This window comes from Odontomachus brunneus, unplaced genomic scaffold, assembly GCF_010583005.1.
Source record: "Odontomachus brunneus isolate Ranch 3 - 2012 unplaced genomic scaffold, Obru_v1 Obru_scaffold_025, whole genome shotgun sequence".
NCBI classification, from domain to species: domain Eukaryota; kingdom Metazoa; phylum Arthropoda; class Insecta; order Hymenoptera; family Formicidae; genus Odontomachus; species Odontomachus brunneus.
The window spans coordinates 1676148-1703791 of NW_022639475.1; the positions used below are offsets into that span (position 1 = coordinate 1676148).

The window sequence follows — 27644 nt, forward strand, 5'->3', positions numbered from 1 at the left end:
TCACGCTTGGTTATCTGGGATAGTATATATACTATAAATTTGCTGCAATCCTATGATTGATTTTGCTGGCAATTTGTCGGCATATTGCTGACATTTTGTTATCAGGATAATAACATTACAACTTGAATAATAATAATGTTGACTTTAATGCTATGTAGGTAATTACACTCAGAGCTGACTGCGTGCAACGATAAGTTGTGGTGCACAAGCTTGCTTTAAGAAGCCCATTATTCTTAGAATAGTCTACTGTAAATAATCAATTTGCTTACAGCTCACGGTCTCCATTATTTTTGGAATAATTGACTGTAGTCAGTCAATTTGCATACAACTTACAGCTCTTTGAAGGAAAATTGTGACAGGACTCTAACGAGTGAACAATTCGTCGAACATTTCGACTCGATTCAACTGAGCAATGCTGGAGACGCGCTCCGCCGTATACAAAATGATGCAAGAGGAAGCTCACAATGAAAGACAGGTGAGAGAACTCGTCGAGGTTGATAAAATGCCAACGAATAGATGCAGTTCCTCTTCTTCACGGTACAGTACGTAAATTTTCAACGGCAGATTACTAATTGGCCGCCGCCGTTCTCGTCCGAGATGACTCCATACACGATAACTGACTTCGGCAACTTGATCAGACGAACTTGCGACAGCAAAAGCTTGACTCTCAGAATCTCCAAGATGATCATCATCGGCGACGTGGCCGTCGGCAAAACAGCATTAGTGAACAGGTTCTGCCACAAGCTCTTCGATAACAATTACAAGGCTACTATCGGCGTGGACTTCGAAGTTGAGAGATTTGACATTCTTGGCGTGCCTTTCCACTTGCAAATGTAACAAAATCAATCCCAGAGATATCTGTAAACAGTTTAGCAATATGGACAAATATATACGCTATATGATCTACACACGTGTGATAATTATACGAAAGAATATTTGCAGATGGGACACTGCGGGACAAGAAAGATTCAAGTGCATAGCAGCGTCATATTATCGCGGCGCAAACGGTAAAAACAACCTTTTTACAATCTCTATTTACTTAATTTATATTGATTAATTGTTAATTGCTTAATATGTTACTCGATACTTGATCACTTGATAAATTAAATGAATAAATAAATAAATAAATAAATTAATTAATTAATAAAACTTACTTGATTATTTATTAGTTAACATAAATGCAATATAACATATATGTTATGTAACAGTTACATTGTTGACTGATTCGGAAATTATAACTAATAGTTATATTAGCGTTACTATGTGTTTGCTGGGATATAACATATGTTGTATATAACAGTTACATCATTGACTGGGATATTATAACATCGATGCAATGTTACTGTTAGCTGAAATCTATTGAAAAGCTAATTATTTAATTACCTAATAAATTACTGCATAATTATGTATTTCAGTAATCATGGTCGTCTTCGATCTGGGAAACTTGATGTCCCTGACGCACTGTCAGCAGTGGTTGAATGAAGCAAGTCGCAGCAACGTTGGTCCTTATCACATTTTCCTGGTGGGAACTAAGAAAGATTTACTGGTAAAGGTCGACTCCATCTTTTTTCAGTTTCTCCTCCCTTTCTAAATACTCTCCTAACATCTTTATGGAATGACAGTCTCAACCGGTATACGATATAATAGAGAGGCGGGCGGCAGAAACGGCAAATAGAATGCGAGCAGAATACTGGTCGGTTTCCTCGAGGACAGGCAACGGCGTGCCCGCATTATTCACACGTGTAGCAGCGTTATCTTTTCACGCGATGGCGTTGAGAGAGATGCAGAGCCTGAAACTGGAGCCAATAAACATCGGTTCTACGACGATAAGTGAGTATAGATCTAACAGCTGAGATGTTGGAGATGCGGTGTGTAAATCAGTCTTGATCGATTCTTCTTTCAGCGTTGAAACGGCAGTCAAGAGAAGCCGAAATCAAAGCGCGAAGGATGCCAAAGTGCCTCAAGTGCTCGACGTGACGGCTGAGATCTTAAAAAATAAATTATGTTAATAAAAATAAAACAAACGCAATAATTAATTGTAGTACACTACAATTACCAAGCAGTTAGAATATCAGGTCGAGAATAACTTCTCAGACAGTATGAATTCTAAAAACTATGCATAAGATGTCTTTTAGTCATCTTTATGATACATTTTTTAGAAATGTCATAAACATAATTAAAAGACATCTTAAAGTTATTTTATACGTCATTTTTAGAGCTCGTGCTGTCTGGGTTTCATTAAACTCTAATTAGCCTACTGGACGATTTAAAAACCACTATGAGCTCACTGGGACTGTATTCTCGATGTTTCTTTTCTTGTATTTGAACGTTAAGTACGCAACCTTGCTTTAAGTCATAAATCGTAAACTAATTCATTAACTACAATCGATTATTCTTGGAATAGTTAGAAAAGAGAAGAATAATCAGAAAAAAAATAAGTAAAAGAGGTTATTTCAAGAATAATCGACTCTGATAGTTTAATTTGACAGCTTATGGCTTAAAGCAAGATTGTAGATTAGATTAAATCTTTCTGATTCTCAAACTGAACAACCTTATACGCTCATATAAGAAAAGTATAACTTGAAATAAAAAGAGCATACCAGTGTTCGGTTGTGTGTCAAAAATGTAGCCCTTGCTCTGTTTTACCATAAATTGTCGATCTGTTATATTAGTTGCGTTTGAGGAGACGTTATTTAACGCTATGAGTGTGCTCTGTCCTTGTTTGTTCCTGAAAGTTGAACAAGGACAGAGGACGCTCATAGCGCTAAATAGCGTCTCCCCGAACACAACCATTATTGCACGAGAAATTACATAACTGGAAATCAATGTTGCAATTCTTTCGATTATTTGTTGATGATCTTATATCAGATGATAACTATCAATATTAGGTTATATAATATTAATCGATGATTAACTGAAGAAATTTTCAAGAGCAACTTCTAGCTAATTCTGACTAATTCGTTTTCTCCGAGAAAATAATTAAAAAATTAATAACTCTGTATACTTTACCCTTATAGAAATATCATACTAAGAATCATTGATAATTACTTATTTTCAGTATTAAAAATACTGGATAATAAGTAATTATCAATGATTCTTAGTATGATATTTCTATAAGGGAGCAAAACAAAACACAAGTAACGCTTGACAGCAAATGTAAATTGCAGAGAAAAAACAAGAGTACTCTTTCACTTGTTTTAACAACAAACTGTGTTTTATTTCGGTGAATCGGCTAAATTGATTGTCATAACTAGCTCGATTAGAATTCGATGGTCACAGATCACAGTTTGAATCTCGCGCCTTTCTTCGTCCGCCTATTGTAGCGACATCTAGTGACCGAGCATCGACGCAGATCCACCTTGCGGCGGAAAAAAGGTGCGCTTCATCGCGGCGTATCCGTGTCGTGCGCGCGTGCTCGTCGTGATGCGTGATCGTATGTGAAACTCGCGATTCTTCAGTGAGCACGCGTTGGATAGCGCAACGGTGACGAATTCGTTGCCGTCCCACCGTCGTCCTGAGAGGTAACATCGAGTGAGCGAGCGTCGAGCGAGCATCGAGCGAGCATCGATCGAGCGTCGGTATTCAGCCGGGACTGGCCGTGTTCTCAGGTTGACAGGTAAATTTCGAACCGCATTCCGACAGGTGGTGACGATCAATTAGCCGGGGGAGGGCAGGGGGCTCTCGCGGAGATCAGGTATTAAGCGAGATGGAACAGGAAGCACAGGCGGAATCATCGAGCCGATGACCTCGGAAACGCGCGCGTGCGGCGCGAGTTTCGCAAACTCGCAATATCAGAAGACGTACAGTCGACGGCGAAGAGAGATCAGGTGCCTTCTCTCGTTCTCTTTCTTTCTTTTAACAGAAATGTCTTGCGAAATGGACGAGAATCAACGAAGTCGATCGCACGAGCTGTTCTGATATTCGCAGCGATAAAAAATTGATATCTATTTCTTTTCACCGTCGGCTCTTCACATTACATTGCACTTTACATAATATTGTTTTATAATATGAAAAAACCCATACTACGAAACGCACAGCTTGGTGATACGACTTGAGGACCCTAGGCAGATAATGTATTTTTTATCAGTCTATTGACTTCATTGCTACGGAACTTTGAACTGTGACGTCATAAGCGACAAAATACAAAAGTTCTTTTTTCAAATGAAAAGATAATTTTATCAGAAAATGCTCGAAGTCGTTTGAGCATATTTGTAAAATGCTTCGAAAACTGTCCTCTTTCCTTGACAGCCAATGAATAGTCTTAAAATTGATATGGCAAAATTACGAGAAAAGATAACTCAGATAGTACAGTATCTAAAATCGGAACGTACGATGTCTAATTTTAAATATTGTACTGTCCGGGCCTATTTATTGACTGTCAAGGTTAAAAGAATCATTTTCGGACCATTTAATAAATATGCTCAAGCGATCTGGCGTCCCCTTACACAAAGATATTTTTATACGATAATGGTGTAGCGTTCTCTCGTTTCTTCGACATCATCAGTTCAGCGATTTTGTAATTTTTAATGTTATGTCGTTATCGTTATGTTTTCAAGAATTTACCCTCTGGCATGTATCTTCGGGTATGTAGTATCAGATTGATGATTCATTAAATGTTGAATGGTTTTCCTCCCCAATGATACAGACGACGTATCCACTTGAAAATAAATGATTTTCATGATAATGGAACGTAATACAGCATGACAAAGAATATTTTTAAATGAAAAATTCTAAAGAAATGTTTAATCTGTTGCTGATAACTTCCGGGAATACGTAGATATGGCGGGCGCGAAAAAACAATTCTACCGTGATAAAATTATGTATGACGCAGCTCACAATCTCGTCGAGTTCGCGAGTGCCTAATACATCGTATATTTGTTCTCGTTTCCGTTGCAATATTCCGCGACGCGGAGTATTGAGCAGGAAAAGGTAAGCGAGAGAGCGAGATTTGCGTCAGTTTCCGAGAAACGTTTCGCTTTGCGCGGGAAACTTTCTCGCAATCTGGTGAAAATTCACGAAATTCACGCCTTACATTTATGATACTTGCGAGAGCACAATTAACGCGTTGCCGTTGACGTCAATCGCTAGTTACGTTTCGACGAATTTAGATTCTGTTTATTTCCGGACGCGAACAATAACGGTCGCTGTGCAAATGGAGTGTTCGTGTTACGAATCCTCGATTAAGGATGTATTGCCCACAATTCAAAAATAATGAAAAAATTTTAGAAGAATTAATTCATTTACCATATTCTGCATGATCATTTACAAGTTTTCTACAATTAATATCTGGATAATTATTGCGAATATCGCAGAACGGTATAGGACTTTTATGTTCACCTCAACCTGTTCTACGAGTGCGTTCGGGGAACACGCTACTAACGCTATCACGTTCTTCTATCTTTATTGCTCCTTAGATATATAACAAGGATAGAATGATACTGTAGCGCTGAATAGCGCTAATAGCGAGCTCCCCAAACGCACCCAATATCCCCACAAAATGCCCGGAGGAGAGTGAAACACCCTGTACACACACACACACACACACACACACACACACACACACACACACACACACACACACACACACACACACACACACACATATAGTGTCCGGTAACTGATCTACGCCGTATACGGGTACAACGAGTCAAAATAATCATAAAAGTTATATACCATTTTGAAATTTTCTCAATATTTATTCTGTAATTAATTAAAATGTATAAACGAATGAGCTCACGAGAAGCGGTAAGACAGGCTCTGTGTGTAAAAGAAATCGCTTACCTCTTAGCAACGATGAGTAAATAGCTGATTTCGAAGAGGAGTAACAAGTGACACGTATATGTTGCTCAGCCTGTCTTACCGCTTCTGGTATGTTCATTCGTTTTTACACTTTAATTAATTACGGAATAAATATTGATGATTATTTTTACCCGTTCTATCCGTACACGGCGGTTTTTCGTACATACTCTGTATATACAGGGTGTCCCGCATAAGGCGCCCAAGAAGAAAAATATAGATAGAACAGATAAAAGTAAATAAATATTATATAGGTCATTTTTCAAACAACCACGTAAAATTTCGAGATATTAATTAAAATAGTTGGGCATATCAGAGCGCGGCGACGCGGCAGGCGAGACATACGGCTCGCCGCGATTGGCGAAAAAAATGGACGATTGCTCGCGGGCCTATCTTATAGGTTAGAGAGGTGGACCGTTTGGCATACGGAAATAGGTAACTCCGTGTGTGTGTCCATGTACGTGTGCGCTCGTCCATTTTCTTCGCCGACTGCGAATATCTGCAGCGTCGCGCGCTCTGATTTGTCCATCTATTTTATTTAATAACTCGAAATTTTACGTAGTTTGAAAAATGACCTATACAATATTTGTTTACTTTTATCTGTTCTACCTAATTTTTTTTCTTGGACGCCTCATGCGGGACACCCTATATATATATGATGTCTCAACTTTAATATGTCTTTAACGTTAATAATATGTCAATAATATATTATTTGATATTACTTTGCTACTTGGAACTATCTTAAATCATACAATTATGTAAACTGATATGATATCGCTATCTTTAGTAAAAGAAAAAATAATTAAATATTAATGACAAAAAATTAAGTTTTGTACATATGTACCTTAAGTATTTAAAATGATATATGCAAGGTTTCATTGCGCTTTGGAAATAGTTTAAAAGACAAAAATAATATAAAACAAAGTAAATATACTATAAAAATGTGACGTTAAAGTAAAAATATATTATTATTCAATTATTATTATTATTCAATTATTATTATTATTCAATTGAATATATACGTTTTTATACGAAAAATAGAAATATTACTGATTTTCCATTACTTTTTGCAGGGACTGTACTGGCAATATATTCTTAAAGGTAGAATCACTTGATACACGAATTCTGCATCCTTATATGCATGCTGATCGGCAATTCAGTTCACTGTATGAATCAGTATTGTGCATTGGAATATGTATGCAGTGAACTGAGTCAACATACATGTCAGGAAATATGAAATCGTGTAATTCTAGCTTAATTCTAGGTTCGTATTAACAATTGTCACTTGAAATTTGTCTGATATAAAACACACAGACTTTTATACAGAGGTAAACCTATATTAATAGTCGATATTCTGAAAACTTGCCTCACATGAGATGCTCAGATTTAAATTTAGAATTAGATGTAAGTTTTTCAAAATATAATACCACATATACTATATAATTAAAAAAAAAACTTAAATCTAACTCTAAATTTGCGAGTCGAAATTTTAACCCTATTTTCAACTTGAACTTTCTAACATTTGTATATTCTGAAGGATTACTATATGTTTAACATGCATAGAAAGTAAATTGCTAATGCACTAAATACTTCATTATTAAATAGTAGAAAACGCACAAAATGTAAATCCTAAAGTCTGATCTACAAGATGCTCTTTGTTTTCTTTTTTTATCCGCTATCTTCTTTAATGATGTATTCTTAATGATGTAATGAGTAAAGTTTAAAAGTTTAAGTTACCAATAAATAAAGAGAAAGAAACAGGAAGCAAAGAGTATATAGTAGATCTGGGTTAAAGAGGACTTCTCGGCAAAATTAATAAGTTAAAGAATAGATAAAAAAGTTTAATGTAGAGGTTTCAGAGTATCAAAATAGGCGTTAAATTGAATATCGAGACTGAAAGCAAAATCAAAATTTTTGTTGGAACAAGTTTCAAGTAGCTTGATAGAGACTTTAAACTCGAGTTTTTTAATTGAATTATGATATATGCGGTATGCGCGCAACAAAGAAAGTTGTTTTGCAACTTACAAAATTCTGAATCTGTACGCTCTTAATCTTGGCTGAATCTAAGAGCATACACCAATCACGAATTTAATAACAGTTGCAAAGTAGCTTTCTCTGCTGAACGCAGCAGTTTACATCAGCAATCTCAATTCAACTGAAAAATTTTCATTTAACTCTGAATTAAAATCCAAGTAACTCACTTGAGATGAGTTTTAACGGAGCATTCATATAGAATCCGTGCGTAGAAGATGAAGTTGATGAAAATGAAGTTGTGAAGAGGGAAGATAATCTTTCAGTATTCTTTTCTCCTTTCAATCAATTAATAATATATGTATGTTGTTAAGAGAACTCTGTCAAAAACAGAAGATAAACAGAAGAAATACGAAATATACGCAAAGGAAAAATGGTAAAAGTTAAAGAAATTAAAGAAATAGAAGAAGTTAAAGAAATAAATAAAGAGTTAAAGAAATAAATGTAATTATAAATTAATATGAGATGGATAACAGATAATTTTGCTATTTTGTCTGTAAAGAATTTGAATGAATATTAAAATATATATAAGAAAAGAGAGAGGGGTATACTCAAAGATAGCTTCTTGCCGCACCATTTCTCCGCCAATTAATTGGCTTCACAGTAACTTTCGAATGCTCCGTCTAGTTATATAGATTAACGATTATTGGTATGGGCTTCTCTCCACTGTAAAGCAAAGACTGTTCATCTTTGTTTTTTTTTAAGTTAGTTGGACGAATCATCGAACGAGCCCACGCGGACGAGAAAAGATGTCTCCGTGTGATCTTTGATCCTTATGCGTTATTCAACGACGATTTGTCGCAACGACGATTGTTGCTGCTATAGAATAATGCACGATAGGTAAAAAATTCAGTTCACGTTGGGCGAACAGCAGGAGACACACGTTGAGTTTATCGCACGTGTTTCTTCCGCTCTGCTTCACGAGTTTATCATGCTGTTTGCGGATTGCGATCTGCATCATTAAAATACATCGCCGCATTATTACTTGTCGGCGCTCTATTGCATTGCGTGAGATTGCAATTAATTATCGGACAATGTTTACGCGAATTTTAACAGACAGCTCTTAACTTATTCTGATAATGAGCGATCGATATTTCATATGAAATGTTCCGCTATCTTCTCCTCGATTGGAGGCGACACGATAAAGTGTAGTCGCGATAATTTGTTCGTTCATGAATATTCCTCGCAAGGTTACTACTTCTTGCGTACATGTGGTTGACTATTGAGTCAGTCTTCGTAGAATTCATTATACTTTGAAATAGCCTTTGTAGTTGACAAACAACAAAATTCCTAATATCGTGCACGAAAAAAACAATTTCATTAGTGTGAGTGAATTTTCTTTTAGAGTAAAGGCACAAAAAGCGACATATTACTTTGTTTTTGGAGGTTATATCTTAATGTAAAGCTCACAATATAAATGTAAATATGTATACATGTAGTTTGAAGTATCTCTTATCAGATAATATTATATTTTTACTGAAATTGTTCCTACATTTAAAACAAAAAATATTTTTATAAAACGCATGAAAATGGAGAAAATGGGTGTCAAAAGCGACATATCTATTGGAAGTTATATAACATGTTGCATATATGATAATATTTGATAATAAATAGTTCCTTAATGTGTTTAATGGTTGAATAATATTCATTTATTCAAAATATTACAAAAGGGAAATATAATTAAATATTAAATTAAACATATATTTGGCATTTCTGTCTTTTTCATTTCTCACATATTTTACATATGTTATATTTTTAAACTAAACAGAATTAAACTTTAAAATAAACAAATGTCACGTCACAATAGGAAGTTAAAATCAAGTTATGTTAGTCACAAAGTATCGTACCTATCGCATATGTAGGGGATATGTCACTTTAAGACACATTCTCATAAAATTTTTCAAGTTAAACAGTAAAAAAATAATGAAGATAAAAATATTAAAAAAATATTTGTACAAAAGCCAAATGCATGTAGAAAAATTTTATATTAAACAAAAAGATTATTATCGCCGTTTGGTCTACGTAATTCGTCAATAAAAATCATAGAAATAAAACTTACGAATTTCTAAAACTCAATATTTGCTAATTTAGCATATAAAAGAATAAGAAATATACCAAATATGAATTTTTCATAACTTAACTGATAAAACGAATTATATTAGTTTCATAAAATATAACATTTAATATATGAGCTATAGAGGTATGTCGCTTTAGGTCTATGTCGCTTTCGGCTACTTTCCTCTACTCTTAGGAACCGAGTGAAAAACTCGTTCATAGCAACAGAAAGATTTCTGTAGGAAGTTTCTATTCAGTCAATTACTCTCATTAAGTCGCAGAACGATGACTATGATAGTCATAGTTATTTTCAACAGCAAATATTGCGCGATGAATAGATAAGTATATGAAGCATTTCATGTATTGTACATAAAAGATAGAGATAGGTTATTCTCAGTCTCAACCAAACTTCAATACAGCTGGATGTTCCGACAAATATTGTCGATCGCAATAAGAGATATTATTTCGTTGGCGAATTTTTTGTCTGGTCTCCCTTCAGTTACTTGATCTGAAATTTTTTCCGTGCACGTCGATTGTTTGTCCGGTAGTTTCCTCCCTTGTTCTGAGTCCTGTGGAATTCTTTCGATATCAGCGCGCATCTTATTCGTGTTTTCATCGTATAAATCCTTTCGCTGAATTACAATGTTTTCTGCTTGAGCATGCACATACATCAACGTCTAGGTCGATTCTTACGTATCTTCTCTCCTTCTCTCTCTCTCTCTCGCTCTTTCCCTTTTTTCTTCGTTTTATTAAAAGTAGTTCATGAACTCATCAACATTGTGCTATCAAGAAACACAAATAAAGCGGGGTCTATAATGAGAACTTAAGCCATAAAACTTAAGCCTGAAACCGTAAGAAATTGACAGAAATCACAGTTAAAAATAAGGAAAATAACTGACAGTGATTGGTCAGTTTCTTAAGGTTTCAAGCTTAAGGGTCGTGGCACACAGAAAAACTTAGGCAGTAAGACGTAAGCAATAAACAAATTGACCAATCACAGTCGTTGATTCTTGGACCATAAGAAGAATCAATGACTGTGATTGGTCAATTTGCTTATTGCTTACGTCTTATTACTTAAGTTTTTCTGTATGCCACTGGCCTAAAGCTTAAAGGCTATCGCACACAAATTGACATAACTGCATATGCATAGCATAAGATCGTATGGACCAATGAGCATCGAATATTAAGCATCGAACACCAATATGGCGACTTAATACTCGATGCTCATTGGTACATACGGTCTTATGCTATGCATATGCAGTTATGTCAATTTGTGTGCGATAGCCCTAAGTTTTATGGCTTAAGTTCTCATTGTAGATCCTGCTTAAGATTATCTACTATGCACTATACGCAGCTAATGTCACTCGTCACGTGCTACGATCAGGGGCCTTATTCTCGAAAAATATCGCATGCGATATTTCTATAAAAAATTATAGTTCATGTTAAGTATATTATAACTTTTTATCGAAATATCGTATACGATATTTTTCAAGAAAACGGCCCCTGGATATTGTTCATAATGACAATCTAAATATGATTCGTACATATGCAAATACGATATATACACTTTTTTAAAATGAATCAAACATCACTGAAAACAATGAATATACATTGATTGCAGTTATAAATATAGCACTGAAAGTGCTCAGTGCTATACTCATAACTGATATCAGTGACTATTCACTGATTCACTTTAAAAGAGCAGTGTACACATTCCGCCGAAATAGCTTTAGTATTTTTTTCACTAGCATCAATCGAGAAATGTTAAAGCTTTTGCGGCCGAGTATGTGTTTTAAAGAAAACCTCTATCTATAATCTACCTCTATCTATAATCTACCTCTATCTATAATCTACCTCTATCTCTTATGTATAATACATGATTTCATATACTTATCTATTCATCGCACAACGTTTGCTGTTGGAATAGCCATGACTGTCATAGTCGTCGTTCTGCGACCTAATGGCACAAACTCGTTGTATTTTTAAATTTACAGTTATATCTTTTAGAAATTAATATATTTGTTATCAATGTTACTTTTGAAAAGTAAAATTGTGTTACTTGTTACTTATTGAAAAAATAATTTCCATTTCTTTCTTCACCAAGTTTTGAAGACCTTAGAATTCCCTTCTGTTCACTCTACTGTATGTATTCTATACTCGGAGAGAAAGACATAGTGACGACAATTATATAGGTGACAATTATACGAGTTTTATATAAATGTAGAATTAATATACAGGGTCCTAGACTCTCCTTCACAATTTTTGTGGACACGTAGAACGGATTGAAATGAACATAAATGTCCCATACCGTTTTGCGATATTCACAATAAGTCTCGAAATATTGATTAAAGAAGATTAGTGAATGATCACGCGCGATAAGGTAGATAAGCTGTAGAGGCACAATCTGCCGTTGTATATGATATACTTATATATTAAATCAAACTGAACAAAAAAATCTTCTATCATTTTGCAAATGACCATATAGATTTTTAGATATTAAGGAAGATTTGTGCATTATCGCGTACAATCATGTAACAATTTTCTTTCATTAATAACTAAAAATTTACGTGGTTATTTGCAAAATAATTCGCGCGTGATCATTCACTACCCAGATAGCACGGAGAATTAAAAAAAAATTCAGTCATGTGTCATCAATTCTAAGTTCATTTTTAGGTGCAAAAAGAATTCTTTTCACTGAACTAAACTCCGAAGAGTTTTTTTTACATTAGAAAATGAACTCATAATTGGTGACATACGACTGAATTCTTTTTTAATTCTTTTAAATTTCTTTTTAAATTCTCTGTACTATCTGAGTAATCTAATTAATATCTCGAATATTATTGCGAATATCACAAAACGGTATAAGATTTTCATGTTCACCTGAATCCGTCCTATATTTTCATAAAAATTCCGAAGGAGCGTCTGGGATATCCTTTATACTTATATACTTTAATAAGCCACTTTGTAGTTTTTCCAACTGATAACGATTGCACTCAATTACGCAATATATGAGCGAAAACAGCTATCGTACGTGTCTTTTCACTTTGTCATATCTCACATTGCCTTTCACTTTTTGCTTTCGAGCTATCTGCATGTATATATTGCACAATTCTCGCGACAAGTCGATCAAGTCGACAAGTGCGAATGCTTTCTGCATATTTATAAATACGCGAGAGTATCAACTTGCTTAAAAAGATTAAATTTGCACGCACATATATCGCGAGTGAACTTTATTCCAGTAGGTGCGATAACAGCCGTGGAAGATAAACGGTTTCATTATTAATCTGATCGCGGATGTATAGTCGATTGGATATTCCCAACAAAGATCAAGATTACTGATATGATAGTTTGTGCGTACGTATCTTATTAGAATAGTAAACAATTGTGTCGCAATTATATGTGACAAAACTACAATTGACGACTTCATTACTTCCGTTCTCGGAGCTTTTCAGCTTACGTCATTCATTGTGTTTAATGGAGCGCTGACGCTGTCACGTACGAATAGTCACGCACGAATTATATATATAGTCTCAATCTCAAGTGTCTTCTGCGAAAATCGCGAAAAAACCGGAAGGTATCAAACAGAAAAATCTAATTAAATACTCTGAGCGTCCAAAAATCTCTCTCTTTTTTTTTTTTTTTTGTTGACCCAGGCGAAATATGGGGAGGTCCTATCTGCTAAAACTCCTGGGAGATGCTTTTTGGAAGGCGTATAAGGGAGACCGGGGATACCGCCACTGGCATTATTTCCCCAGCTCTCTCTCTCTTTTTCTTTCTTTCTCTCTCTTTGTTTTTGTCTCTCGTATCTAATCTTAGACTCGTCACATGTGGTTCCTATGTGGAACCATATGGATATTTGCAAGAAGTCCTCTGCTGTTACTATGACTTACCTTTAGAATTCTTTCCCCAAGAAATTGCTAGATGCCACTTCACTTGTCTTATTACAAAATCGCAATTTTTAAGTTATGAGTTGCAGGACACCACATTAGCGTGAAATTCTTGCGAGCTAGCGTCTGTATATTTCTGTTTTCTTCCTACATTTTGCTATTATTTTTTCATTATTTTTCATATCTTATTATCAATATCTCTGGTAGAAATTTCACGCAGTTTGTAAGCAGATGTTAGATGTTAATACTGTTTTAATGTTAGACATATTATCCTCCCATTATCATATTAATATTATTAAAACAGTATTAATATCTAATGGCACTAAGTCTTCCACGCTTGGCTCCTTATAGGCCTTTTAAATATTTCTAACTTTTATATATACACTGAGGAAAATGTCTGATAATACTAACCAGAATTCTATTTAGATAATTCTATTTACTATTAGATAATATCTATTTACTATTTAGATAATTTTATTTAGGTAATTCTATTTGGTTTTATTCTATTTTCTTCCAAACGATATGGTGAATAATCGTGTAACAAGATATTTAGTCAGTGATATTAAACTACCTGGTGAGCGCATTGTCTAAATAGCTTCACAGTAATGCTTAAATACGTTTACAAGCCATCTGGTACAACATACAATTCATTTGGTGAATGTTATGAATACAGTTGTGGAGTAGTATTAGACTTCTTACCTAACCTAAAATCTAATCATATTATATATAATTTTCAAATACTTACTGTATATAATCTTCATATATTTATTTCTAAGTTTGTCGACATATTTTAAGAAATTTCATTCTTCCAAATATTTGTCGGTTTCAGCGTTTACTCTTTTATAGCACCGACGTCTTTACAAATTAGTATAGATGAAAAAGGAAACGTCGCAGCGAGTAACAATTATCACGTCAACAGTATCACATGTCTAGAGAGAAATTATTAAACTGTCTAGATGCTACAACTAAATGTCTCGGTATTGACTACCAGATGCATCGAGGCATCGTAATCAGAATATTGGATATATGAATCAGATATCGCATATAAATTCACCATATTATTTTCATAAGACGAATATAGTGTCGAATATAGTCATTCACCAAGCCATTTCTCTCAGTGTACTCATACAGAATAAATATCCAAAATACATCTCATAGATATCCTATAAATATCGATATCCTATGTATATATATATATATATGATATCCATGAGATATATTTCGGATATTTGTTCCATATGGATATATACACACACATACTGTATTCCTACTATTACCTGCCTGAAGGGATTTTATCTCAAAGTCCATAAATTTCTTTTTCTTCTTTTTTTCCTTCTCTCTTTGTCTCTCTATTTTTCTTTCTCTTCCCAAAAATTTCAAGAGCTACGCATTTCGTTCAATCTAATCTCTCTTTTTACAATTTCGATAAGTGACGTAAACTTCCAAGATATCCTATACGAAGAAAACGCACATACGCGGCGCTCGTAACTGTACGACGTGATGACTTGCTTTTTTGTTGTCTACGTGATCGCGCCTGCGACGCACATCAGTAGTCGTCGTTGCAGTTGACCGTCAGTTTCGCGCCGGTTGTCATTGTAGAGAGAGGTCGCGGTTACAATCCATACGCTCGTCGTCCGCGGCCAGAGCACGTAATTATTGACCGCACACTTCATTGCAAGTCAGCGCGTTGCGAATTTCGCTGAACGTACGCCACGCACGACGCTCTTTTCGTCCATCACACGTACCTACACTTCGCTCGCAGGATGGATTTGCCAGTAAGCGAATAACATAACAATAACAATGCGGATTAATTGCAGTTTCGACTTATAGCGAGTAGAGGGAGAGCTAAACAGTAGCGAAGTGGGAGCGATTAAAATTCATATAAATTAATAAATTTAACGTTGATAATATTAATGTCTGAATGCATTCGGTCACAATTATTCGACCGAATTATTAATTATTATTTATTGGCTCAAGCCTTTTCTCGATACTACGTCAATTTATAATTTTTCAGGTAGTTTACGGAGATCGTTAATAACTTTTTATCTTACTTTTTTTACCGCATTCCTCATTCTTTGCGGCGATGAATAATTTTCATCATTAAAATCCAACGCGGATGAAAATATCTTCGTTTTTATATTTCTTGAGCGTGATGTGAAAACATTATATAAAGTATAATATGATAATTGCATAAAAACTTAACTAGGTAATGCGTAATCAAGAATATTTATCAGATTTATACAGTGTAGTGATGAGTATTTATTCACCTTGTGCAGAATATAAATTATAATAAAGAAGAAGAAACAATTTGCAAAGTATTTTAGAGAATATTCTGGAGTTGTGCTTAATTGATTACAAGTGTCATTTTCTGAATGCATCTTCTTATTTCGACTTATTTCGCGAGAATTTTTAGCATGCGTTTCTTTGCTTCTAATGTCACTTAAAAAAATGCGAGAAGCCTGAAGTCATAAAATTTGTTTGTAGCCATAAGCAAAATGAGATACAACAAAAAAAACACAGAGGAAACATTTTTTTTCCGCTTCATGTTTTATTTCGTAATCATGAATAAACATAAAGAAAGACATGTGATGTCTTAAGCAAAAATAAATATGCATTCATATTAAGAATAAAAAGTATACACGTGCAAGCTATCTTGACTCAGCACATATGTGATGACGACCTTCATATCGTCGCTATATCTTTATTATTACGTCATAAGCGATTCCTTCCTACGATTTTGTCGTCAGTCACAAGTTATCTCACAATAATGCCCAATTGTTCGATTGCACTCGAAAGTCGCCACTCAGAGATACGCGTCTCTATAAGCTCAATACCTGTTTATCCAATCAGAATTACATCATCCACGATTCAGTTGCAAATACGATACTATGTTAATATAATACTATGCTAACAGCGTAATCGTTTGCGGACCCGAGCGCATTAGTTTGTAGACGTCAGTGGAAATCGACAATTATCAACATTCCGGTTACACAGTCGTGTTGCAGTATCATTGAAGCTGCGCTTCTAAGTTACTCTTGTTGCTTAGCGATAAACTAAGCTCGTCTTGATTTATCACGTAATGCACGGGAAAATTTGCAAAATAGTAAACAAAATTATAATACAAATATCATATTCCTCGATAATGCATAATTCTTGCTGACAAATACGGTGTTAAATGGCAAAACAAATCCGCGATAAAATTGATTAAAAGTGTTATTGACGTAGATTAATATAGATAAAAAACGGATCTTGTTTCTCCGAATGAATTATTATATAGAATTCCAGCGACGTTCAATTAATGTTTCTCTGCGCACAAAATAACAATTAATTATTCGTAACTCATTTGAACTGTTATGCAAAACTGTTGATATCCTCTGTGATATAATCTCAATCGACGTAATTATGTAAGTCTCTTTTTCATGCAAACCGCGACGCTATAATAACTATTTTCTTGTCAAGGCAACGCTAGAATGAAACGAAATAATAATCGCTTGTCCGGCTTGGAAATTTTTGTTGAAACGAAAACACACGCGAAGATAATTGCGAAATAACCGCTACACAGAATTTGCACGTCCTGAATAATACTTAAAAATGACATCTGACCTTTCTACAAATGTTTTGTAAGCATGACTGTCATGATTTAACTCGAATTAAGACAAAAATTGTCTAGTTGCAGCAGTGATAACGACGCGCACGCTATCATTATTCTTAGAGATTGTCTGTAACGCAATCAAAATTACTATTTAGAGACGCAGTACTACTCTGTGAATCAATCATGTATCTACATCCTTCGTGTAAACTCGTGAAAAATGAAAAGTTTTATCGACAAATTTAATAAAACTTTTCATTTTGCATGAGTTTACATGAAGGATGTAGATATATGATTGATTCACAGAATAGTACTACGTCTCTAAAAAATAATTTTGATTGCATTATAGACAATCTTTAAGAATAATGATAGCGTGCGCGTCGTTATCACTGTCGCAATCAGACGATGCTACAACTTTAAAGCGTAATTGCAAAGCGATCGCAGATTGAAAAAATCCCTCAGTTATCAGAACAGAAGCTGTGTACAATGATCGTTAAGGAAACAGGTCGAACAGTTACAAGTTATTTCTCATCATTTGCCATTTTAACTAAACATACATTGCCTGAGATACAAATCACATTTGTTCTCGTCTATTTGGGCTAGATTAGTTACGTCTCCTTTACGTCTTCTTTAGAAGTGTTGTTTGCAGGAGCAAACTGGAAGTAACAAATCATTTATTCCCACTTATGGAGTCTTTTGTTGTTTCATGTTAAGACAACATTTATTGCAGATACTGATATGCTGCTAAATTAGCAAAACTTTTTCTCAGTGCATTGTAGACGATCCTTTAGTGCGCATGAACCGACGGATTTATAAATTGTATTTTAACAATATTTTACAAATAATTGTCTCGATGCGTTTGTCTGATACATTGCATCACGTAATGAAAATATTTAATTTTTGCCTTTTCTTCGCGATAATCTTATCGATTATTCTCGATTACTTTGTTTTTACAGAAATATCGAATTATGTACAGTGATAAGCATTTCATTCGCAAAATATGAGGACAAAATAGAACAGGATAAAAGTAGAAATTACAAATAATAAACAAATCGAACTATAGGGCATATAATATCGAAATATTGTAACAGGCGAAATATCAATAACGCGCAATCGAAAAACAGATACGTCTATTACGAATGACAGATATATATTCGTTCATCGCTCATTCAATTTCAACATATGCGAAACATATGTAAGATAAAAAAGTATTTTATCATGTTTGATTGCTGATAAAAAAAAGTATTCCTCAAATCCGGTGACATTTGTACAACTTTAATTAACATAAATAACAGTCGCGATTCGTTGATAGATATTTTAATGCCCAAAATATTAACTCTTTAGTCTTAATTAGTTATTTAGTCAACTGCATTAGTCATAAGCAAATTGATCACAATTGAAAAAAATAATTATATATGAATTTTGTCTCTATATGACAATACAATCATATGTAATTATATATGTCTACGCCGAGAAAAATTCTGTTGTACAAATACAATCGAGATCAATGCTAATGTTTCTAGCAGTTCATGATGTCGACATTTAATGGAATAAAACTATTTTTTCTTTTTTTCATTTAACAGCATTTTTTTTCGTGCGGGCATATATAATTGTATACGATTATATATGTAGAGATAAAAAATTCATATATAGAGCATATACAATTTTATATATAATTTATATATAATTACATATAATTTATATATAATTACATATAATTTTTATATAATTACATATAATTTTTATATAATTATGTATAATTATTTTTTTCCGGACAGCCACAATCGATTTTCGTTGGAATAGTCTTTGGAATTTGCTTACAACTTAAGGTCTCTGATTACTCATATTCACCTTTTTTTAATGACGTCAGAAGTGAAGAAACATAAGCTAAAAGTTCTTACAAAATACGTAAATAAAAAAGTATATTCACAAAATAATATTTGCAATCGATATCTTTAAAATATTCCGAACATTTTCCTTTTATTCTAACAATCAATAAATAACTATAAGCTTAACATGATATTTTTCATTATTCTGCCATATTAATTTTACGATTATTTAAAGGTAAGGACTAGGGCTTAGATTATACATTCTAAATTAAATTGGAATAACAATATTAATTACAATATATTGCTTGTAAGATTATATATGCAAAACTGCGAGAAATATTAAGTATTAAATTTCTCATGAACGGTGTAGATGCAACGCATGAAACTTTAACTACGAATGTGTTTCACTGCGATAAATTTTACGTTAAAAATTTTTGTGTAATATTGTATATAATTCTAAGAATTTTAAATGAATAAACTCCTTAACGCTTCTGGCCTCTCGCATTGTCTATTTATTTTTAATGACATCAGAAGCGAGAAAATGCATGCTAAAAATGCTTGCAAAATATTGAAATAAAAATATATATCCATAAAGTAACACTTGCAATCGGTTAAACAAATTTGTAAGATATTCCGTGCATTCCGCTTTTACTCTAACAATCAGTAATTTATTGTAAATTAATCTAAATAGAAATAGACGAAGAAATAGGTTAAGAAGATGAATTGTATGTCACGTTAATCTACAATAAATTATTGATTGTTAGAGCAAAAGGGAAGTGCACGGAATATCTTACAAATTTGTTTAATCGATTGCAAGTGTTACTTTATGGATATATATTTTTATTTTTCCGCAAGAATCTTTAGCATGCATTTTTTTCGCTTCTGACGTCATTAAAAATAGATAGACAATGTGAGGGGCTAGGAGTCTTAACTGCTCGAGTTCCGCGATAGAAAGCAATTTCTTTAACAATACGGGATGCGTTGTTTCATGATAATCAATTAAGCGGTCTTCATCTGGGGCTGTGTTACAGACAGTGGACGCATCACAACCAAAAGCCATAAGAATGGCGGGATCGCCGGTGTTGGAAAACGAAAGTGGGCTGGAAGATGTCAACGAAAACTGCATCAGCAACCTGGACATTCTGTTATTTGTTGCACTAACCTTGGTTGTAGTATGGTACTATGTATGGAGGCGAAGAAAGCGAGAAGAAGACAACACGCCTGCCCCAAAATCCTATTCCATACAGTAATTAACTTTGTTTCGCAAAAACAAAATAACACATTGACTGCCATGATGATCGAAGTTATGATATTGTCTCATTAATTTACGCATAAAATGCAACTGCGCATAAGAAATGAAATTTATAGCCAACAGAGAGTCGAAAAAACAACGAATATACACTGCACTTTTTTATTATATTATTTAATTGCACTTTTTTAGCGCATATTTGAGTTGAGCATTGAAATAATCAATAAAAAGTATTGTGTAGCAGTCAATATATATGTTAACTAATATCGCTAATCAAAGTACTACTAAGGATTGTTTTGATTCTTCTTCGATTATAGACCGACGTCTTTCGTGGCGACGCTACCTTCCGAGAACTCTTTCATAAAAAAGCTGAAATCGTCTGGGCGCAGTTTGGTGGTGTTCTATGGTAGTCAGACGGGTACTGCCGAAGAATTCGCCAGTCGTCTCGCCAAAGAGGGCATCAGGTACAAGATGAAGGGCATGGTGGCCGATCCCGAAGAATGTGATATGGTACGAGAATCAACGATTTATTACATTATTTGATTTGAAAACAAGAGAAGATTATTAACTTGTTAACTATGATCTGTTAACATCTGTAAGATGTAATATGCTTTACAAGAAAGGTTTAATTATCAAATGTTAGAAAGCTTAAAGAAATCTAAAAAAAAATAAGAGGATATTAGCTTCAACTATGATTCGTAAACTCAAACAGCACAGATCTCCACAAGACATCTTAAAGACGTCCTGAGAACGTCTTACGTCCTGAGAACGTCCTCAGGACATCCCCTGGAGATCTTGTGCTGTCTGGGTGATTCGTCAACATCTGCGAGATGAAAATATGTTAAGTAAAAATTCATGGTTAATCACTAAAAATATAAAACAAAAACTTGTCCAACGAGACATTACATTATTATTTACCTTGCATCTAAAGTAACTTCATGTCCTTCTTGTCGATGTAAAAGTATTTCTTGTTAAATGTTCGAGCGTAATATAATTGCGCAGTTTATATAAGATTATTAATTACTCGACAATACCGTTGCGCTAATACGAATAAATGATTCATCCAAGCAAGAAAAATTACTGAGACTGTGCAGGAAATGCAAATAGATATTCTCTCGGTTGGCAGGAAGAGCTAGTACATTTGAAGACTATCCCGAACAGTTTGGCGGTGTTTTGCATGGCAACATACGGAGAGGGTGATCCTACGGATAACGCGATGGAGTTCGTCGATTGGCTCAAGACAGGCGACAATGATCTCTCCGGGTTAAATTACGCGGTATGTATAGCCAGTACGCATATGCAGTTCGTATATTTAAGATCATCTACAAAACCTTGATGTTTTCTGAGAAAGAGCCATCAGAACTCGCGTTTGGGTTCGATTCTTGACATTCTTGCGAATGAAATATGCATACGAAAATGTATAGTTCACGTTACGTATACTGTAGATTTTCGCATGTGTATCTCATTCGCACACCGTCAAGAATCGGGCCCTTGGTAGTCAGCTGGTAGTCGAGAGTCTTGTTTTTCTATCAGCGCGAATTTTGATTGGCCTCTGCTTTTCTATTTTCCGCTTTTTCGTCAAGATATGAATTCTCCTTCAAGCTAACATTTCATTTATACGAAAACTGTTGGATACGACGTATTGTTGAATATGCCGATTAGCTTTCGAATAGAGCATTTTTAAATCAACCTTTTTTACGGGTAGTTTAAGGCCGGTATTCACAATCGGATCTTACATTTAAGACCCGATCTACAATAGATGAAGTAAGGAGTAGGAGTAAGATGAAATGGAAATAATTTATTTTGCTTACTCCCTTACTCCAGCTCTTATTATTTAATTCAGGCTTACTCCATGTGATGTAGACGGACAAACTTTATTGTAGATCAGGCCTAAGCGAAATAAATTATTTCCATTTCGTCTTACTCCTACTCCTTGCTCCATCTATTGTAGATTGGGCCTAAGATCGTCTTAAAGGTTACATGACATTTTCCCGAAAAATGTTGGTACCAACAAAAACCTCTAGGCAACAATTTTAATTTCTGCGGATTAATGACAGTTTGTTATTCGACACATACACACGCATATGTCAAAACGATTCCGCAAAATTCACGGACTTGCTACTTCAATAGTGTCACTAATTCGCAGAAATTAGAATTGTTGCCTAGGGATTTTTGTTAGTACCACTATTTTCCCATCTAGTTTTTGGGAAAGTGTTATGTAACCGTTTTAAGTTTATCTTCAAATGCTTTGTAACCAATGAAATTATCTATAGACCATCTAAAGATAAACTTAAGACGGTCTTAAATATAAAATCCGACTATGAATACCGGTCTATAAATTCTCTAGCAGTCAATTGACAAACGTTTGTATCCGACAAACTTGTCGCATCATAAATTAAATATTAGCTTTTTGTTTTACTCCGATTATTCCATTCTTAATTTTTATCTGAAACTGATACAATGACTCGACGTGAGATAACGATGTTTACTTTCCTTCTTCTCGAAGGCGAAAAAAATACTTAGTCTTTACGATTAAATATGTCGCCATACGACTGATAAGTGGTGGAGAATATTTTTCCTCGTGTATTTATTTTTGTCCGTGCTTGTTTTCGTTTCTTTTGTTCTATTCATCTCGAGTCTCGGACCGTAGACTTTGCGATCGCCCCTTCTTTAGTTACGCTACTGGTCGGGCATTATGTAAGCGTGAGTCAGAGCAATACACGCGTGCGACACTCGCGCACGACATTCACGTCAGAGGATCGTGCGATCAGGATTACTCTGGGCAAAAAATGAAGACGCGCATGGTAACACAAGGTCAACCGGCAAGTACTCAATGAGTTGAGTATGAATGCTCGGTTCCCCTTTCGCACTAATTCGACGATATAGTTGCGAAATTTCCGACGTAACAGTATGAATATCAATGCGTGCCACGGGCTGCTCCGTATTCTTCTACGGTGGCGCCGCAGAAGTGGTGTGGCAACGATATTACGGCACAGCGCCACGCTGCACTCGCCGTTCGAGGTATCGCGAGCAAGTCAATAGATCGCTCAGGAATATCGAATTTTTTAAATTCGAATGCGTTCATCATGATTTTGCTATTTTTTATTTCTAGGTGTTTGGACTTGGTAATAAAACCTATGAACACTACAACGAAGTTGCCATACACGTGGATCATAGATTGGAGCAGTTAGGCGCTACGCGTGTATTTGATTTGGGTCTCGGTGACGACGACGCTAAGTAAGTCTTTGCGAATAATTTTTTTGTATATAAACTGTAATTATTAGGTTGATGCAACATAGATATTTGTCATTTTTCTATTAAATAGGAAACTTGGCTATTAAAAATAAAAAGTTCTTGTTAGATGTCTAAAAAGATGTAGAGAGTCGATGTTCGTTTTATTTATAGAAATGATTGATCCTTTAAAATTGGATAAAGCTTTCCTCTATTTCATTCGATAAATTTTTTTCACCAATCTAATAATATATAATGCTTCTAAATATATTGTAACATATGTATACGTTGTAATATTAATATAATCTTTTTATATATAACATAAATTCAAAAAACATGAATATTTGATACATGCTTTAAAATGTCTAAAAGATATATAAAAAAATAAAAATTTTTTAAAAATTCCTGAGTGTTCCTGAATGTTCTTCCTGTTTAAGATCTTGTAAATAAATTCTACTTACTTTTAATTTCTGCGATTTATCAATATCTCGTATTTTCCATTACAGCATAGAAGATGACTTCATCACGTGGAAAGACAAGTTCTGGCCGGCTGTCTGTGAATTCTTCGGAATTGAAGGAGCTGGCGAGGATGTCAGTATCCGGCAGTACAAACTCACGGAGCACTCAGATATAGCAGTCGAGCGGATTTATACTGGAGAGATAGCTCGTCTGCATTCTTTCCAAAATCAGAGAGCGTAAGCTTCCACTTAGTCATGTCGGATGTCTTTCTTCTTGTTTTTCAGCATCCCATTCTTTTGTCTGTAGGCCGTTCGACGCGAAGAATCCTTTCTTAGCCCCGGTTAAAATCAATCGCGAGTTGCACGGCGTGACGTCCGAAAGGTCCTGCATGCACATCGAGTTCGATATTGAGGGCTCCAAAATGCGTTACGAGACTGGCGATCATCTGGCTGTCTATCCTGTCAATAGCGCAGATCTGGTTAAGAAAATCGGCGAACAGTGCGGCGTCGATTTGGATACCATTTTCACCCTTACGAATACGGACGGTGAGTTTACTTTATTATTATTATTATTACTCACTGTTTGCTGTTTGCTTTTCGACTAATTCGCTACTCGTTTTACAGAGGAGTCCTCAAAGAAACATCCATTCCCCTGTCCCTGCAGCTACAGAACCGCGTTAACGCATTACTTGGACATTACCAGCAACCCGCGTACGCATATCCTTAAGGAGTTGGCCGAGTACGCCACTGAACCCGCAGATAAAGAAAAGCTGAAGCTGATGGCATCCACTACCGTAGAGGGCAAGGCGGCTTATCAGCAATGGATAGTTCAAGACAATCGCAATATCGTGCACATCTTAGAAGACATACCCAGTTTGAAACCTCCATTAGATCATTTGTGCGAGATCCTGCCGCGATTACAATGTCGATACTATTCGATATCTTCATCTCCGAAGGTATGTTGAGAAATCTAGAAATATTTTCGTTAGAACATGATCATATCGATTAGATTTCATAGAAATAACAATTCTCACCTCGTAGCTTCATCCAACTTCGATTCACATCACGGCAGTGGTAGTAGAGTACCAGACCCCAACCGGTAGAGTAAACAAAGGCGTCACAACCAGCTGGTTGAAGCAGAAACACCCCTCTGATCCGCCTTGTCTCGTCCCGATCTTTGTGAGGAAGTCTCAATTCCGTCTGCCGACGCGCACATCTGTCCCTATTATCATGGTCGGACCAGGCACCGGTTTAGCGCCGTTCAGAGGCTTCATACAGGAACGAGATCTAGCGAGAAAGGAAGGTAAGAATATGAAGACTATACATAATGCGAGGTATAGAAAAAAAGTATATAAATTTTCGTAATCTCACGATAATTTCATTATCGCTGCGACGTTTTTAATTTTCTGACACGAGACACTAATTTTCTTAATGCCCACCTTCTCTGTCTAGGTAAAGAAGTAGGTGACACGATACTCTACTTCGGCTGCAGAAAAAGCAATGAGGATTATTTGTACCACGAAGAGTTGGCACAGTATGTGGAAAGCGGATCTTTAAAATTACATACTGCATTTAGCCGAGAACAACCCAAAAAAGTATACGTCACGCATCTGCTTGAGAAAAACAAAGAAGAAATTTGGCGAGTCATCGGTGAACAAAATGGGCATATTTATATTTGCGGGTTAGTATCTCAACTTTTCATCTTTCTGTTGCAGCATACGAATTTATTTTTCGAATTTTATATATTTTTATATTTTCTCAGGGATGCGAGAAATATGGCGCGCGACGTGCATAACATATTACTTAAGGTGGTGATGGAGCGAGGAAACATGTCAGAACTCGACGCCATGGATTACATCAAAAAGATGGACTCGCAAAAGCGATATTCCAGTGACGTTTGGAGCTGAGCAATAATTCCGACTGACATAGAAAAACACAATTCTTTTCGAAATCTGAAAATTGAGTCTAGTTCAATTTGTCAGAGCGTCAAAACAGCCGCCAATCGCATATTTTACGAGGTTACTCGTTTCATCTTCATCCTGTGAAATAAAATAACTAGTTGAATTAACGTAATTAATATCAAGGTCTTACACATGGTTTTTTTACAACTCGTATGGAGCACCTAATTGTACGTTTCGATCATTGTGTATAGTTAATTGCTTGAATATTTAACATTGCAAATTCAATCGGAAAAATACCGATTTCATATTTTATGAAAAATATTTGAATTTGTATAAAAAAATATATACGTGATATTTTTCTAGTTGTTATACTGTTATAAATGATTAAAAGTATTCTTACGTTTAACGAAATTGCAGTTTAACGAAATTAACGTTTGTGATTCAATAATAAGACGAATCAGATTTATTTGCCCTTACTAGTGTGATTTCCTTGACAATTTTATTAGACATGTTGATAAATAAAGTATCGAGTTAGTTCTGATTATACCGCAATACAATAGATATTGTCGATAACAAAATTATATAAAAGACTTCATTAAGTGCTTCATTTAAGTGCTATGAGACTTCCTCTCATTGTATCTTGATCATAATGCGTGAAATTCTAAAGTTGAAAGTCTTACATGAAAAATATATCTTAAAAAGCAGTGTAATCGGATGTAATGATTGTAATGGCGTTGCTCGGTACTATAGGATAATTTCACAATCGTAAAATTTTACGCACGAAACTCTTTATTCAAGTCTTGTATTTCGTTCGAAAATAATTATATTGATTATATTTTAGATACTATTAATTCATGTATGTATATTAGTCATTATACAAATTAACACAGCGCGATCAAATTCTTTAGGCAATGTTTGAAAATTTGTCAATGTTAAGTGGTGTTCATATTGTCCATCCATATCTTTAATCTTGCACTATAAAAAAATTTTTACTAATAGAAAATTTTATATTAGTATATTAAAGCTAGGAAAATGCTTCCATAAGCCAATTTAGCATGTAATTTAGTAGAAAGAAAAGCAAAAGTAGAAAGTGAAGCAAAATCAAGATAAGAATTCAAAGTCAAGAAACTTTGTGATTAGTAAACATTCATTATCCATTTTATCACAATCTTTGACTAGCATATTGTTAATGCTATGTTAAATTTTCTATCTTTATTTAAAAGTTAGACTAATCGGGAGTATCGATTTATTGGATTTTCGATAAATATTTTATAACGAAATAGGTAAATTATGTATAAATCATGTACTACTGAACAACTATTACTTATTCATATATGGTCTAAGTATAGAATTTTGTAATATGCTTAGTCATATCTCAATAGCAACTATATAATGAATCAAGGACAATTATATTTTTATATAATGCATAGGGATGGTGAATAAAATGAAAATAATATCATTTATATATGAAGATAGAAGTTTACATCATTTTATACAATTTAACTAATATATATGAGAATACTGACATATTTTTATATTGATTTTATGAGACTGCTTTATCTATTCTAATTAATTATTGAAAATAAGCCGGACATATAAAAATAATGGGAAATTAAAT

At 34.5% G+C, this 27644-nt stretch overlaps 1 protein-coding gene and 1 long non-coding RNA gene across 3 annotated transcripts; one reads left to right on the forward strand and one right to left on the reverse strand.

The window, feature by feature from the left end:
• Nucleotides 1-324: 324 nt before the first annotated feature.
• Nucleotides 325-27497, forward strand: LOC116842408 (NADPH--cytochrome P450 reductase). Of its 2 annotated transcripts, XM_032811602.1 has the most exons (15): nucleotides 325-475; nucleotides 565-833; nucleotides 943-1007; nucleotides 1416-1546; nucleotides 1623-1830; nucleotides 20223-20433; nucleotides 20754-20946; nucleotides 21563-21712; nucleotides 23549-23673; nucleotides 24174-24362; nucleotides 24433-24671; nucleotides 24750-25081; nucleotides 25167-25428; nucleotides 25578-25806; nucleotides 25888-27497. In XM_032811602.1, exons 1-15 carry the CDS (start codon nucleotides 413-415, stop codon nucleotides 26030-26032), a joined length of 2811 nt encoding a protein of 936 aa, XP_032667493.1. In that variant the 5' UTR covers nucleotides 325-412; the 3' UTR covers nucleotides 26033-27497. The 2 variants fall into 2 exon arrangements, with proteins under 2 accessions (XP_032667493.1, XP_032667492.1); XM_032811601.1 differs by lacking the exons at nucleotides 325-475; nucleotides 565-833; nucleotides 943-1007; nucleotides 1416-1546; nucleotides 1623-1830 and adding an exon at nucleotides 15315-15544 and having other exon boundaries at nucleotides 20219-20433.
• Nucleotides 715-2983, reverse strand: LOC116842409. Its single transcript, XR_004377723.1, has 3 exons — nucleotides 2601-2983; nucleotides 1384-1987; nucleotides 715-858 (listed from the first exon to the last, which is right to left on the reverse strand). It is a non-coding gene; the product is annotated as an uncharacterized LOC116842409 (long non-coding RNA).
• Nucleotides 27498-27644: the final 147 nt, after the last annotated feature.

Excerpts from the sequence above, each read along its gene's own strand:
- LOC116842408 (XM_032811602.1), top strand. The coding sequence starts at position 413 with ATGCTGGAGACGCGCTCCGCCGTATACAAAATGATGCAAGAGGAAGCT. Across the intron at positions 20,947-21,562 it reads ATCCCGAAGAATGTGATATG|GAAGAGCTAGTACATTTGAA; the intron begins GTACGAGAATCA and ends CTCGGTTGGCAG. Across the intron at positions 25,807-25,887 it reads GGGCATATTTATATTTGCGG|GGATGCGAGAAATATGGCGC; the intron begins GTTAGTATCTCA and ends ATATTTTCTCAG.